Source organism: Mus caroli, unplaced genomic scaffold (assembly GCF_978045245.1).
Source record: "Mus caroli unplaced genomic scaffold, Mus_caroli_1 scaffold_10, whole genome shotgun sequence".
Taxonomy (NCBI): domain Eukaryota; kingdom Metazoa; phylum Chordata; class Mammalia; order Rodentia; family Muridae; genus Mus; species Mus caroli.
The window spans coordinates 108066114-108081371 of record NW_028227265.1 but is presented as its reverse complement, the minus strand read 5'-3'; the positions used below and the strand labels follow the sequence as shown (position 1 = coordinate 108081371).

Sequence of the window (15258 nt, the reverse complement as noted above, 5' to 3'; positions counted from 1 at the left end):
TACAAAGCCAAAGCTGTTTACTTTCTTATGAGTTTTATTCTAATGACAAACACATGGAAATAAGAACAAAGCATTTCAGTTTAATAGATGGAATGAAAGCTAAAAACATCATTCATCAGAGTTGTCCCCCAAGAGCATGAGCAGGACGAAGTGTGTAAAATCAGTAAGATAGCGAATTTTTCTTTAAGGACATGGATCTCCATGGATGGGGAACAGATTGTTCACACTTGCATGTCATGACTGGCATTTGATGAACCTTGTCTTAGCCATACAGATCAAACAGGCCAAAAAACAGCTTCCAGACCTTCACTGGAGTTTCTTGACTGGCAAGTTTGTCTTTTCTTTCTCTCCTGGCTCTTCTGCATTCTTAGAGGAGCTGGGAGCCTGGTCCGTTTCTTCTGTGGAAGCTGCAAGTTTTTCTAGGGATTCTATTATTTCACTCCTCAGCTCATCTTCAGATTCTTCAAACTTTCTGAAATAATAAGCAGTCAAAACCAATGTTACAATATAAAAGCACTAATAGCAAAAAGAGTCTCCTTTTTTGTGTCTGCTTCCACCTGAGCATTCTGTGTATCAGACTTTCATCGGATAACATTTTATATCAATTGGCTTGGGAAGGGAGGTGTATGTGACTGAATGTGTGTGCGGGTGCAGTTGCCTATCTCCATTCATGCAGCACCCAGAAGAGGGCATGGGTGTCCCGCTCCATCACTCTACATTATTCCTTCAAGACAGTCTCTCATTAAACTTGGAACTAGCATCTTGCTAAGCCAACAATTCTACTATCTCTACTCAAAACCGGGGTTACGAAGTCATGCCTGTTTTAGGTGGCTGCTAAGATCCAAACTCAGGTCCTCGTGTTTACTCCTATTTAGAAAAAAAATTTTACTGTAAACACTTTTGCACTGGCCTGGGGATGTGGCTCAGTTGGTTGAGCGCTTGCCTCGCATGTACGAAGTCTTAGGTTTAAAACACAGCAATGATTAAAGATGGTGGTGCATCACCATGATCCACACAGGATGTAGAGGCAGGAGATTCAGAAGTTCAGTGTCATCATTGACTACAGAGTAGATTTGAAACCAATCTGGGATACCTGAGTCCCTGCTACAAAAAAAAAAAAAACAGAAACTCTGTTAGACTAGAGCAATCTCATGCATCTTGTGGGTAGTGTTTCTTGACTATGGCAAGAGATTGTGTGACCCAAGCATAATGGTACAGGCCTTTATTCCCAGAATTCAGGCAGAGGCTAGCAGAGCATGCTCCAATACAGCCAGGGTTACACAAGGAAACCCTGTCCAGAAAAACAAAAACAAAAGTGGACTTGTGAAATGACTGACCTGCACATCATAGGATCATGTAAGTGCACACTGTGAAGTTCACACAAAGATGAAATCACCTAACTGCATTGCTAAGACCTAGTCCTATATTATTAAGCAATGTGTGGCTATAATTAACCAAGGGAGGAGCCAGATGAAGACAGAGACATTGTTAGTGTGCTCTGATAACTCATGGCAACAGATGACCTTGAAGAAAGGCTCCCCCCATTCCTAGGAGCCATCATAGAATGGACTGAGAATAGAGTGGGAGGTGACAAGGGACAAGAAGCCCAGGGTCAGCCTTCCAGGGAGTCCAGCCCTGGGAGAGATCTGAGCATGTTTAGATGACTGAGAGAAATCAGATACAGCGTCCTTTAAAACACTGCTGGTCATAAACATCCAGATACGTTTTAAACCTGTAATAGGAAGATGGAAAGTTACAGGGTTTGTTTGGGAAGGGATAGGCCATGGAGAGCTCTAATGCACAGGACATGGCTTTTCTAAAAGGGAGCCTGCTGGGGTGGTTTTCCATTCCACTCAGTGAGGACAGCTAGACAATGTCTGAACCCAGGATGTAGCCCTCTCCAGACAACACCAATGTGGGAGTTTCTAAGCCATCCAAATGCTGAGATTCAAACTCCAAATCTGAACAAACTCAAGTCTGTGCTTATAAATTTCTTGTGGGATCCCCCCCCCAAGTGTGGTGGTTTGAGTGGGAATGGTCCCCGTAGGTTCGTATGTTTGAATGTTTGTTTTCCAGTTGGTGAAACTTGTTGAAAGATTAGAAAGCATAACCACTGAGGGTGGGCACTGAGCTTTCAAAATGACACCAGATCCAGTCGTTCAGTGTCTCTCTGTCGCTGTCTCTGGCTCTGTTTGTCTGTCTGTCTGTCTCTGTCTCTCTCTGTTTCTCTGTTTCTTTCTCTGTTTCTCTCTGTGTGTTTCTCTCTGTCTGTCTCTCTCTCTTTGTCTCTCTCTGTCTCTCTGTCTCTCTCTCTCTGTGTCTCTCTCTCTCTCTGTGTGTCTCTCTCTGTCTCTCTCTCTCTCTCTCTCTCTCTCTGTTTCTCTCTCCCTCCTTCCTACAAATTGGGATGTAAGCTCTCAGCTACTGCTCCAATGACATGCCTACCTGCCGCCACGTTCCCTTTCATGAGATCACAGACTAAACCTCTGAAACTGTAAGCTGAAATGCTTCCTTTTATAAGCTCCCTTTATCATGCAGTTCGATAGAATAGTACCTAAGACACCAAGACTGGGACAAAACAGACAAGCTATGTTACTGGAAACAGACAAGCTATGTTACTGGAATTTTTTTTCCTAGCCCCCTGCCCCCTGTTTTCCGAAGGTCAGGAATGGAGCAGGACCCAAAGAAAACAAAAGCCTGTCAGGTTATTAGATATGAAAGAAATAATACAGAGACAGGAAAGGAAGAAAAAACAACTCTCCAAAATAAGGCTACAAACTGTCAATAGAAAGTACGTGAGGAAATCTAGTGGGTAAACATAGACAACATGGGTTGTTTCAGTGCTGGGAATCAAATGAGGGCTTTGTGCATGCTCTCTACATGTTCTCACATGTGCTCTACATGCATTCTACATGTGCTCTACATGCTCTCTACATGTGCTCTACATGCATTCTACATGTGCTCTACATGCTCTCTACATGTGCTCTACATGCTCTCTACATGTGCTCTACATGCATTCTAATGCTCTCTACATGCTCTCTACATGCTCTCTACATGTTCTCTACATGCTCTCTATATGCTCTCTACATGTGCTCTACATGCTCTCTACATGCTCTGCCACTGAGCTAGACACCCAGCCCTGATTCTTCACTAACAAGGTAGATGATGAACTAACTCTAGGTGAGGTTATTCCTATAGAAGACACTGACAAACTTTCATAAGGCAACTATGCTCAGTGGGATAATTAATGTGTAACATGCACTTAAAACCTTAGGGGACTGAGGCTGAGAGACAGTAGTAGAAGACTTGCCATGCATGTGTGGGATGCTGTGTTTGATTTTCAGTGATGCCAAATTTGTTATAGGAAATAACTTCAAACTGATAAAATAAGAACATATGAATATGAGAAAAAACAAGTACATTGGGGGAAAAGTGTACTTTTGTCTAAATGTAAAACCCAATGGATGATACCCAGATAGGAGTTTAAAAGAGTATGTAAGAATTTATCTGTAGGGGCTGGAGAGATGGCTCAGCAGTTAAGAGCACTGACTGCTTGCTCTTCCTGAGGTCCTGAGTTCAATCCCCAGCAACCACATGGTGTCTCACAGCCCTCTGTAATGAGATCTTGACGCTCTCTTCTGGGGTGTCTGAAGACAGCTACAGGGTACTTACATATCATAACTAAATAAATCTTAATAAACAAATAAATAAAAAGAATTTATCTGTAACATGCATAAATACACTTTGGGTATGTCTCTAAAATCCTCCATAGATAAGAATGCTAAAGAATGGAAAGTTCATGACTATTTAAAGACTAGGTGCTTGGGAGAGGTTTTTGTTCTATGACCAGAGGCAACATCAGTTCATGACCCTGAGCTGCCCCACCCCCTACTTAGAAGAGCCTCTATGGAAGGGTCTCTGGTAACAGATAGGCAACAGAGAAGCAGAAGGCAGGACACAGGTAAAACAGTATTCTCAGAAAGAAAGCTAGATTGCCCCAGAGAGAAAGAGATTTCTAAAGAGCTGGCAGTTTAGTTGTAGGATCAGGCTTGCAAACAGACATTGTGTGTATATTTCAGAAAATAAGGTTACCTGCTGAGCTAGCAGGGTTTTTTTTTTACCTCAGTTTATGCCACCCCACCCACAGCCACCCCCACCCATCCTGTCCTTATTGGTATAAACATTAGATCATTTAAATGGTTCCATATAAAGCCCTAGTTGAACCCCTAGTGTTGTCAAAAGGAAAAAATAAAACTATGTCAATAACAACTAGACAGTTAAGTGGTACCTATAGAAGAAAATTTAATAATAATATTGGAAATTTTCTTTTCAACAGCCAGGCGCATTGAAACATGTCTGTTCACTACAAGGAAAGCTAAATGGGAAGGGGATCTGAGATAATTTGGATACCAGCCTAGCAACATAGAGAGACCAATCCTGTTTCGAATAAAATCTGTGAATACATGGAGAACTATTATTAGGAGGAAGAGGTAATCAGTACCTTGGGGCAAGATGTACCTCTATGACATCACACCATACAACGGATGGAGGATAAGATGTTTATTGGTTTGTTTATTGTGTGAGAGGGAGTGGAGGAAAATCTTGGGGAGATGAGAGTGAGACAGACAGACAGATAAGACAGACAGGGAAACAGTCAGGGAAACAGAAAGAATGAACAAGACAGACCCATCTGGGTAGCTAGCATGCCACCACACAACAGTGGAAATGCACCCTGCCTGTCAGCTGCAAGGGTTAAGTAATGACAGAAGCTGCTACTGCTAAGTAGCTGAAAGGCGGGCTGGAGGAACAGCAAATTTACAACAGCTATGCTATATTCATGGATATGAAGATCCATAATCCTCAACAATGCACGAATAAAGAAGATGACATTGAATTCTTGATCTCCCTGCTCTCCTGCCTATAACTCTCAAGTGTTAGGATTATAGATATGTATCTTGATGTGAAACAAACTTACAATTCAACCCTAAAACAGAAAAAAATCTGCTACACATAGGCACGCATGCATCTCTGCACACACATGCACACAGCAGAAAAGGGAAAAGGTGGACAGAGCCCACACAAATCCATGTATCATGTACAACTTGATCTCCTTAGCTAGTTCTCTATGGGCTTACATCTCTATGGGCCATCTGCTGCTTCTTCTTTTTTTTTTAAGATTAATTTATTTACTATATGTAAATACACTGGAGCTGTTTTCAAACACACCAGAAAAGGGCATCCAATCTTATTACAGATGGTTGTGAGCCACCATGTGGTTGCTGAGATTTGAACTCAGTGCTCTTAATGGCTGAGCCATCTCTTCAGTCCTATGGGCCATCTTCTATCTCACTTGTACACAACACTACTCACATGTCATCTTCATCCGATCCTGGTTTCAGCTGTTCATCATCCACCATGATGCCCGTGGCTATTTCTACCTTTTCCTGGCCTTCTTTAGGAAGCTGTGGTTTGACCATTACTACTGGAAGAAAGGACAAAGATGAAAGGAGACTAATCCGTATACTTGAGGAGCAACATCTACCCACAATCCCACTGTGAATGCCACTCATGATGGCAAAACAAGGTACTGACAGGGATGGCAGCAGACATATGTGTTGTGGTTTGGGTGTGAAATGTCTCCCACAGGCTCATGAGTTTGAACCCTCTGGCCCCAAGTGGTACTACATGGGGAGGCTGTGGAAACACTGGGCAGTGGCTCCGAGATGGAGTAAGTGGGCTGTTGAGCAAAGACCCTTGAGGTTTATAGTCCAGCCCTGCTTTCTGTCCCTTCTCTGCTTCCCGCTTCCCTGAGATGTGCACAAGCAGCTGCCACACGCTTCTGCCACCCTGAGACATTTTCTGCCATGCCATCCTGGCCATGATGGACATCAGTTTCCTCAAATCATGAGCCCAAAGAAGTCCTTTGTCCTCAACTTGTTTCTTGCTGAGTATTTAGCATCTAAGATGAGAAAGGCAATTAATGCAATACTCAGTTATTTGGCGCTGGACTAGAAAGTTAGGCAACACAGGAAGACACAAAAACGGGAGTGTCACAATAAGGAACAGACGTAGAAGTTTTAAGGAAAACGTGATACCAAACTTAAGACTTGCCACAACGGAACCATCCCTATCGTTCTCCCTCTCTGTAAACCCACTGTGCATCCGTGCTTTGTGCAAGAAGTGATGTGGCCGCAGAGCAAATGGAAAGTGTGCACACACCTTCATAGCTGTCCTGTGTCTCTGTATTCATTCTATTTTTTTAAGATTTATTTATTTATTTTATTTATGAGTACACTGTCGCTGTCTTCAGACACACCAGAAGAGGGCATCCAATCTCATTACGGATGGTCGTGAGCCACCATGTGGTTGCTGGGATTTGAACTCCGGACCTCTAGAAGAGCAGTCAGTGCTCTTAACGGCTGAGCCATCTCTCCAGCCCCTCTGTATTCATTCTTATTTCAGAGGTTCTTGATCTGGGCATGGTGATGTCTGCCAAGAATCACAGCACTCAGGAAGCAGAGGCAGGAGGATAAATGAGTTTGCAGCCAGCCTGGGCTATGTAAGATCTACTCTGGTGTCTTACTTTTTCTATTGCTGTGACAAGACCTCAAGCTCAGTTGTCTGCTTGGATGGGGTATGGCTCCCTAATTGAATTAGATTTCCATAGCTTTTGTTGTTTCTTTATAGGAGCAGAAAATTCCTTAGGCTTTTTCTTTTCACAAGTTGCAGGATTAGCAGGTTGGGTCCCAGCCTGAGAATACCACTCCCTTCATTCTGGCCTCTCTTTTGGCACAAGTCATGGCTCCAACATTATATTTCCTGGTGTTCTCTTCTTCCAACTGTACATTTTGTGTTTCTTTTTGCCTCGCTTGCTCTTTTTCGTTATAAAACTGCCTAAGAATAGAAATAGGAAAGTAACTAAGACGCAAGTTTGGTATCAAGGAGTGGGCTACTGAGGTGACAGGCCCTCCCATGCTATTTCTGGGAGGAATTTGGAAACCTTTGGAACTTTGGACTAGGAAAGTGGTTGAATGCTGTAAGTGGGGCTTAGTGGGTCCTCCTAGTAGGCACTTGGAAGACAATAGTACTGAGAGCAACGTGGACTATGGAGTCCCAGCTCATGAGGTTTTAGAGGTGAACAGTATTAGTAACTCAGATTTTCAAAGCACCGACTCTTCCTTACATTGAGTTTCCTATGTTTTATTGCTGTTTCTTCTGTCTCGCTAGTTTGGGCCCTGTTATTTTCTCTTCCCATCTACTCTTTTTTTCAGTGTTGTTTGTTCTTATTTTTCCAAGACCTTCAGGCACAGTCAATCTTCCCAGTATCTTCCGTAGACCCGTGGTGCTATAACCTCTGCTCTTACGAAGGCTGGCGTTGTGTCCCACAGGTTTGGGTATGTCATGTTTCCATCTTCATTCAGTACTAGGACTTGTTAGACTTCCTTCTGACTCCTCCAGTGACCCAGTTTACTTCCACTCAGTGGTATGTCCTTTTACTTCCATGAGTTTGTGTAACTTTCTGTCGTTTCTCTCACTGTTGATGTCCAGCCTTTATTCCTCTGTGGTTAGATAATATGAAGGGTGTTATTTGAATTTCTTTTGCAAATTTGTCAAGACTTGCCTTGTGTCCTAAAATGTGGTTGGTTTTGCAGACAGGTTCATGGGCTACTGAAAATAAACAGAATGTGTTCTTTAGTGTTTGGGTGGAGTGTCCTGTAGTCATCTGTTAGATCTATTTGGTTTATAATGTCATTTAACTCCAGCATTACTCTATTTAGTTTTTGCCTGGATGGGTGAGCATAGAGTGCTGAAAGTCTCCCAATATCACTGTGTCCGGTCAACCTGTGACTTTAGATCTAATAGCATTTTTTTTTTTAATGAAACTGTTGTCTCTCTGGTGCACACATGTTTAAGACTAATATCCTTGGGGATTTTTTTTTCCTTTATATGTTGCTTTAAAGCTGTTTTGTCAAGTATTAGAATAGCTATATCTGCCTATTTTTTTAAGATTTATTTATTTATTTATTTATTTATTTATTTATTTATTATAAGTACACTGTAGCTGTCTTCAGACACACCAGGAAAGTGGTTGAGAGCCACCATGTGGTTGCTGGGATTTGAACTCAGGACCTCTGGAAGAGCAGTTAGTGCTCTTAACCGCTGAGCCATCTCTCCAGCCCTGCCTGTTTCTTTATTCCCTCTGTGTTGAGAATGAAAATCCATCAGGGCCCCAGCTGTGTGTGCTTGCCTGCTTGACTGACATGACCATCCACCATTCCTCAGAAGTAGAACATTTTGCCTTGCTGAAGTATTTTAGAGTCTGCGGTATTTTGGAACCCTCAAATCCGTTCCTAACACCCAGGCTGTCTAAAACTCAGATTCTTCCAGCCTCTACTTGAGAAGCGAAAGGGCCATGGGTGTGCAGCACTGTGCCCAACCTATGCTGGATTTCCCCATGGTGAATGCAGTGTCAACATCCCAGGGAAAGCGTTAAACAGTAACACAGATATAAACACCACTGGGAACATGTTAAACAATAACAAAAAATTATATTTTGATTCAATGAAAACTAAATCGCTTAGTAATGAATCCAAGCTTAAACAAAGATAAAGTTAGTTATATAGTAACCATTTAGAATCAGTAAGAAAAATTGTTAATGGAAATATAATGTAGATTAGCCAGGTGTGGTGGCTCAATCCTTTAATTCTGGCACTCAGGAGGCACAGGAACAGTGTGCATGTAATATAGATAGACAGATAGGTAGATAGGTAGATATATATAGATAGATAGAAATATAATATATAAGTATATATATAATATAGAGATATACTATGTTATATAATACATAACATATATAATGTAGACACATGCAGTGCTATGTGCCTGTCATTCCTGAAACTCCAGAGGCAGGAGGACCACTTGTGTCTATCGGCTTGATATTTTCTTGGACAACCCAGAAAACTACTGACTGACAGAAGAGAAGATTGCTTTTAAAATGGAGACAATGCAGGAGGCAGAGGCAGGTGGACCTCTATGAGTTCAGGGCCAGCCTGGTGTACATAGCAAAGAGTCCCAGGCCATCAGAGCTACGCAATGACACATAGTCTTGAAAAAGAAAAAGAAAAAGAAAAAGAAAAAGAAAAAGAAAAAGAAAAAGAAAAAGAAAAAGAAAAAGAAAAAGAAAAAGAAAAGAAATCAAAACAAAGTGAACTCTAGTAGTTTGCATTCTTACTACCCGAAGGAAAGTGAGCTCTCTGAATAGCTCTCCAAGCTGAGCAATGCTGGGGTGAACTTGTGTCACCCCAGAGTGCAAGTCCTTTCCAAGAGTTGTCAGCTTGAAACACTACACAAAATTATGCCTCTGTCCTTGGAAGGGCATGCCTTGGAACCAGCTTGGTTAGAGCATATCAGACAAGCGAGGCGCGTTCCCAGTTCTCTTTCCAACCCAAAGGTACTACTGGTACCTTTCTGCATTCATAAAGCAGTGACATAATTCTCTACAGGACCAGTAACTTTGTTAAAAATAAACCACATACCAGTTTCTCCTTTACTGGCAGACAGTGAGCCACTGCAGGCACACTCTGCTGCCAAAGCACTCGGGGTCCCTGGCACATTCAGCCACCACTGCTTCCCATTCTCTACACTGCCTTCCATCACAATCACTTGGCCATCTGAAAAAGGATACTGCATTAGCAAAAATAAAGATACTTGTTTCAGATTTTACATTTTATTATATTTTATAACATTCCACAGAATGTTAGAGCCATGGACATCACATTCCTCATTTTGTTTCTAAAGAGGCCGGTGTGTATGTGTATGTGTATGTGCATGTGTGTATATATATATTGGGGGTGGGAGGTGGGCATAAACTGTGATAAGTTTCCATGTGCTTATTTTTTGACTTGAGTTCATCCTCCCACGTTTTTCTGAGTTATAAATCAGCTCACAAACCTACAATAACTCGTTTGAGTGATGCGTGCTCATCCCTTGACATCCAAAGCAGATTACAGGACACCCAACGATGTAAAACCCGTGCGTGTGGGCTAGAGAGGTTGCTCACCAGCGGAAAGCACTTGCTGCTCTTGCAGAGAATCCAAGTTTGGTTCCCACATGGTGACTTTCAACTACCTGTAGCTCTGGCTTCAAGGAGATCTTACGCCCTTGGCATCCACTGCTCAGATGTGTGTATATCCACACAGAGACACAGGATACATAATTAAAAGTAATAAAAATAAAATATTTTAAATCTGTATATGATTAAGTAGTTTATATGAAATATGTATTATTTGCCTAAAACTTATGCACATCTTCCAACATACTTTTCATGGGGGTGGGGATAAGACAGGATCTCATGTAGCTCATGCTAGCTTTGAACTGTCTGTAGTAGCTGAGGGTGATCTTGAATTCCTTATCCCCCTGGTCTCCATCTCTACATTCCAAATGTTGGGGTTACAGCATGCACCACCATATCTACTTTCTATTATACTTTCTCTCTCTTTTTAAAAAAGATTTATTTATTAATTATATGTAAGTACACTGTTTCTGTCTTCAGACACACCAGAAGAGGACATCAGATCTCATTACAGATGGCTGTGAGCCACCATGTTGTTGCTGGGATTTGAACTCAGAACCTCTGGAAGAGCAGTCAGTGCTCTTAACTGCTGAGCCATCTCTCCAGCCCCATACTTTCTCTTTTAAGGTTTAACTTTTATTATTTTTAGTGATTCTCTGTCCATGTGGGTCTGTGGATGTGGTTACTTGAAGAGGCCAGAGGAGGGGTTTGGGTCTCCTACAACTGGAGTTGTACAGGGCTCTGAGTTACCATATCTGGGAGCTGGGAAGTGAACCTGAGTCCTCTGCAGTAAGAGCAGTACATATTCTTACCTGCTGAGTCATCTCTCCGGCCTAGTTCCTAAGTTTTAAATCAACCCTAGATGACTTACACATAGCACAGCACAATGCGAACATGGCATAAATCGTCCTTCTACCTCACTGCTTAGGGAACGTGGCTCAAAAACATCCACGTGCATCCCCATAGATGAAAGCCTTTTTTTCTGAATATTTTTCCATTTGTGACTAATTGACTTCAAGGACATCGATAGCCGTCTACTCCATTTATAGCACAGTCTTACATTTTTAACCCTTTCTTGGGGGCTAGAGATCAAAGAACAAAGGAAGCACAAGGGCTTGGGAGATTGCTCCGTGAGTAAAACCTGCTTGTTGCATAAGCAAGGGCATCTGGGTCAGCTGGCGCTTGAACCCGGGACTCTGCATATGCTCCGCCCTTGACAGCCAAGCTGCAAACCTAACCCTAAGACCAATTTTATTGGTGAGTGGGAATAATCAGTAATAGCATCGTGAGGCTGTAAGCCAGTGTTAGGAACTAAGTCAAGTGGACCCTCTCTTCCTGATCCCCAACTCTCACTTAAGAAAATATGGCTGGCACGATTCATCCTGTACTGTCGGAAGACTGGAGTCATCGGCTGCTAGGATAACGAGCACTCAAATCTCAGTTTGACACTCACGATGCCAAAACAACGTCTTTGTAAAATGGATAGTGTCTGAGAGGTACTGACCATTCCAATAAGATGTGTGCTATGCTGGCAGCAAAGCCACGCCAGGCCCTGGTCCTCCCCTGCTGCTGGTTGACAACACACCAAAGACTCACCATCCGGCATGGTGGGGCAGGTGGAGGTGACATCTGCCGTTGCCATTATTTGTAGTAGAGTGTGAGGTGCCCCGGCATCCCACTGCCTCCTGTTCTCTGTGGCAATGACATCCTGAAAGAAACCCTCTGGGTGTAAGAGAATAACTGATTAGTTCCACTGCAGCCAGCGTCTAACAACAGGACTGAACAGCTTTTAGGGACTGGCCCAGTGTGCTTTCTGTTGCTGTGACAAATGCCATAACCAAAACCAACTTCTGGGGTAAAGGTTTTATTTCATCTTCCAGAGCACAGTTCCTGAAGGAACCCCATGGCAGGAACTGAAGCAGAAGCCATGGGAGAAGACTGCTTACTGGCTTGCTCCCAAGCTCACAGTCAGCTGCCTTTCTTAGACCCACCAAGGCCATCTGCCCAGGGATGTCACAGACCGTAATGGGTGCGGCCCTCCCACATCAGTCAAGAAAGTGCCTCATAGACTTGCCTACAGGCCAACCTGATAGAGGCCATTCCTCGACTGAAGCCCCCTCTTCCCCAGGGGACTCTAGTTTCTGTCAAGTTGGCAGAAGACTAGCCAGCATAGAGACCGAAGAGTAGGATGTTCAAGCCACAGGAGCCACTGCCTGGGCTTCTAACAGACCCAACAGAGAAGGCAGAAACTCAGACAGCTTCCAAAGATGTTTCATGTTTATCGTTAATGTTAATTATCCAGTTTACCTAACGGCTAAGGAAATACATGAATAAAAAAAAAAATGACCCAGACATCATGTAAATCCCTCTCTCTCTCTCTCTCTCTCTCTCTCTCTCTCTCTCTCTCTCTCTCTCTCTCTCTCTCTAACATGCCCCCCTTCTTTGTCACAGATTGGCTCAGAATTCAGGGCATTCTTTCTGCTCCAGCCCCCATATCCTAGCAAGCATCACCATGCCCAGACCCTGAGTGCTGGGATCGCAGGTATGCACTACCACACCAGGCTATGTCAGGGTCTGGCTTTGATCACATTGCAACTCAAAAAAAAAATTTTTTTAAGATTTATTTATTTTATGTATGTGAGCATACTGTCCCTGTCTTCAGACACACCAGAAGAGGGCATCAGATCCCCATTACAGATGGTTGTGAGCCACCATGTTGTTGCTGGGAATTGAACTCAGGACCTCTGGAAGAGCAGACAGTGCTCTTAATCGCTGAGTTATCTCTCTAGCCTCCCAACTCAATTTTTGAGACAGCATCTTTCACTGATCCTGGAGCTAATAAGGTCTTATTAAACTGGCTGGCCAATAGCTTTCAGGTGTCCTCTTGTCTACACACACACACACACCAGCACAGGGCTTACAGAAACAATGCTATCAGGTACAGCTTTTTATGTGGGTGCTGGGACCTAAACTCAGATCTTTATGTTTGGGCAGCACACACTCTATAGACTGAGCTGTAGTCCCAAGGCCCAAGTTCCCTTTGATCATTACCTATACAGGAAAGCCCAGGCATCACGAGCACTGCAAGCCCTGAAAGACTGGGGACTTCTCCCCATCTCCCCAGCCAGGCCTTATGCCAGCAGTGACGAGCGTCTGGGATTCAGGACCCGTCCATGTCTGTACCCCCTTTTCTTTAATCATGGTACTTCAGGACAGGGATCAGGTTTCCTCTGTCTTTTCCCTCTCTAGCACTGGCTACAAGGGGGAGATCCACAATTATGATGCTTGGTGAATGGAGCAGAGATGTTTCCCCGTGAGAATAAAGCAGAGTATTACAAGGAAGGGGAAACTGAGGCAAGCCAGGTAAGCAAATGTTTACACAGCTAACCCGGGAGATGAGCAGGATTTGACTGGGCTGTAGAGCAAGAGAGGAAGTTCAAGGTCAGCTCAGACAACTTAAGGAGACCTTGTCTCAAAATTTAAAAAAAGATAAAAAAAGGAGGACTGGCCTGGTATGATCAAACCAACCAATCTGCTATTTTCAGTCATTAGTACTTAAGATAAAAAAATTAAAATAAAGGCAATGTAATGGGGGAAGGCAGAGGAAAAAATAAAAGAAGGCACCAGAGAGACGGCTCAGCAGTTAAGATGGCTTATGGTTCCTCCAGAAGACACCAGGTCAGTTCCCGGCACCTGCATCGGGCAGCTCACAACCTCCTGCCATTCCAGTGCCAGGGGCTCTGCTACCTCTACCCTCCAGCAGCCCCTTCATGCAAGTGGTGCACATAAACCCATGCAGGCACACACATATAAAAGTTGAGCAACCAATCTTTCGTTTTTAATTAAGGGAAGACCATTTATTAAGCACCCTTCATTTAGGCAGGTACTTTGTATATATCATACATCACTCCTGTTGCTACAGTAACCCTGTGTGGCTACCATTACAATTGTTCCCACACCTCAAAAAGGAAAGTAACTTCGGAACATGAAAATAACTTGCAAAAGAAGAAATGTCTCTTGACCAAAAACTCCAGGGCCAGCTAGGATTCACTGGCTCCAGAACCCTGAGGTTTTGTGATTTTCTATGTCACCACAGGACTCAAGGGTGACAGACCCTGACCTAGCAGCAGAAAACATGAAGGCAGCAGGAAAGTTCAGAGGAATCCCTGAAGAGACACTGCCCTGGGTGTGTAGGAGGGGATGGCCTTGCCCTGAAGCAAAGGCCTCTGGGAAGAAGGAGGACACATGCTGAGGTTAGGGACTTGTCATGATGCCCCGAGAGCTGTCCAGCAGTTAATGAGACAGACCCACCAGGATGACACTCCCAGAGCTGCTGAAAGCATGAGTGGGTGGGACTGGCCAGTGTGTGCAGCAGGAAGTAATGTTGGATGAAGGGTGAATGGGGTGGGGTGGGGGGACCCAGGAGCCCAGTGGAGAGAGCTGGGGATGGACTGCCAATGAAAAGCTCCCTTTCCCTCCACCACTTTCAAGCAAGATGTACCTGCTTCTGGGCCACAGAGTTCTTCAAAGGCTCTGTCTGTATAATCTTCATGCTTCTCCTTACATCTGTGCTCCTGAAACTTCGTGCCATCTTCAAAGCTTAAAGTAGCATTTAGTTTATCCACTGCCTAAAGAAATTTTACAATTTTTCACAAGGAAAAAGCCATATTGGGAGTTAAATGCATTAGCTTTGTGCCTTTTCGCAAATATTAATTTTCAAATGACATGGCAAGTAATATATATATATAGCTATATATAGTTATATAGTAATATATATAGTTATATATAGTTACATATATTTTATATATATATATATGTATATATATGTATATATAGTTTTAAAGATGAAATTATTTTGACTGAGACAGAAACACCAATGTTTTCATTTCTTCTTGAAAAATGCAGCCAGCCTGAACACAGAACAACTCAGTTTTCTCAGGCTTTCTATCAGATCACACTACTCAGTTCAGGATTTTCTTATCCATGCCCTGCTTTCAGGATCTTCTTTTTCAAATATTTATTTACTTTTGTTTTATGTGTATGAATGTTTTGCTACATGTATGTCTATGTACCACTTGTGTGTATGGTGCCTGTCTTAGTCAGGGTTTTACTGCTGTGAACAGACACCATGACCAAGGCAAGTCTTATAAAAAACAACATTTAATTGGGGCTGGCTTACAGGTTCA

General features: G+C 43.0%; 1 protein-coding gene across 5 annotated transcripts in view; it reads right to left on the bottom strand.

Moving 5' to 3' along the window:
• Positions 1-37: 37 nt before the first annotated feature.
• Positions 38-15258, bottom strand: part of LOC110300147 (serine/threonine-protein kinase Nek5) — a 45562-nt gene continuing 30341 nt past the window's right edge. For 2 of the 5 annotated variants that reach the window (XM_085844326.1, XM_085844328.1), the window contains 5 exons: positions 14574-14700; positions 11669-11794; positions 9537-9671; positions 5371-5482; positions 38-472 (listed from right to left, as the gene is read on the bottom strand). In XM_085844326.1, coding sequence (XP_085700452.1) covers positions 307-472; positions 5371-5482; positions 9537-9671; positions 11669-11794; positions 14574-14700 — 666 coding nt within the window. In that variant the 3' untranslated portion in view covers positions 38-306. The remainder of the gene's footprint in view (positions 473-5370; positions 5483-9536; positions 9672-11668; positions 11795-14573; positions 14701-15258) is intronic. The other 3 variants (XM_085844327.1, XM_085844329.1, XM_085844330.1) reach the window with 2 other exon arrangements.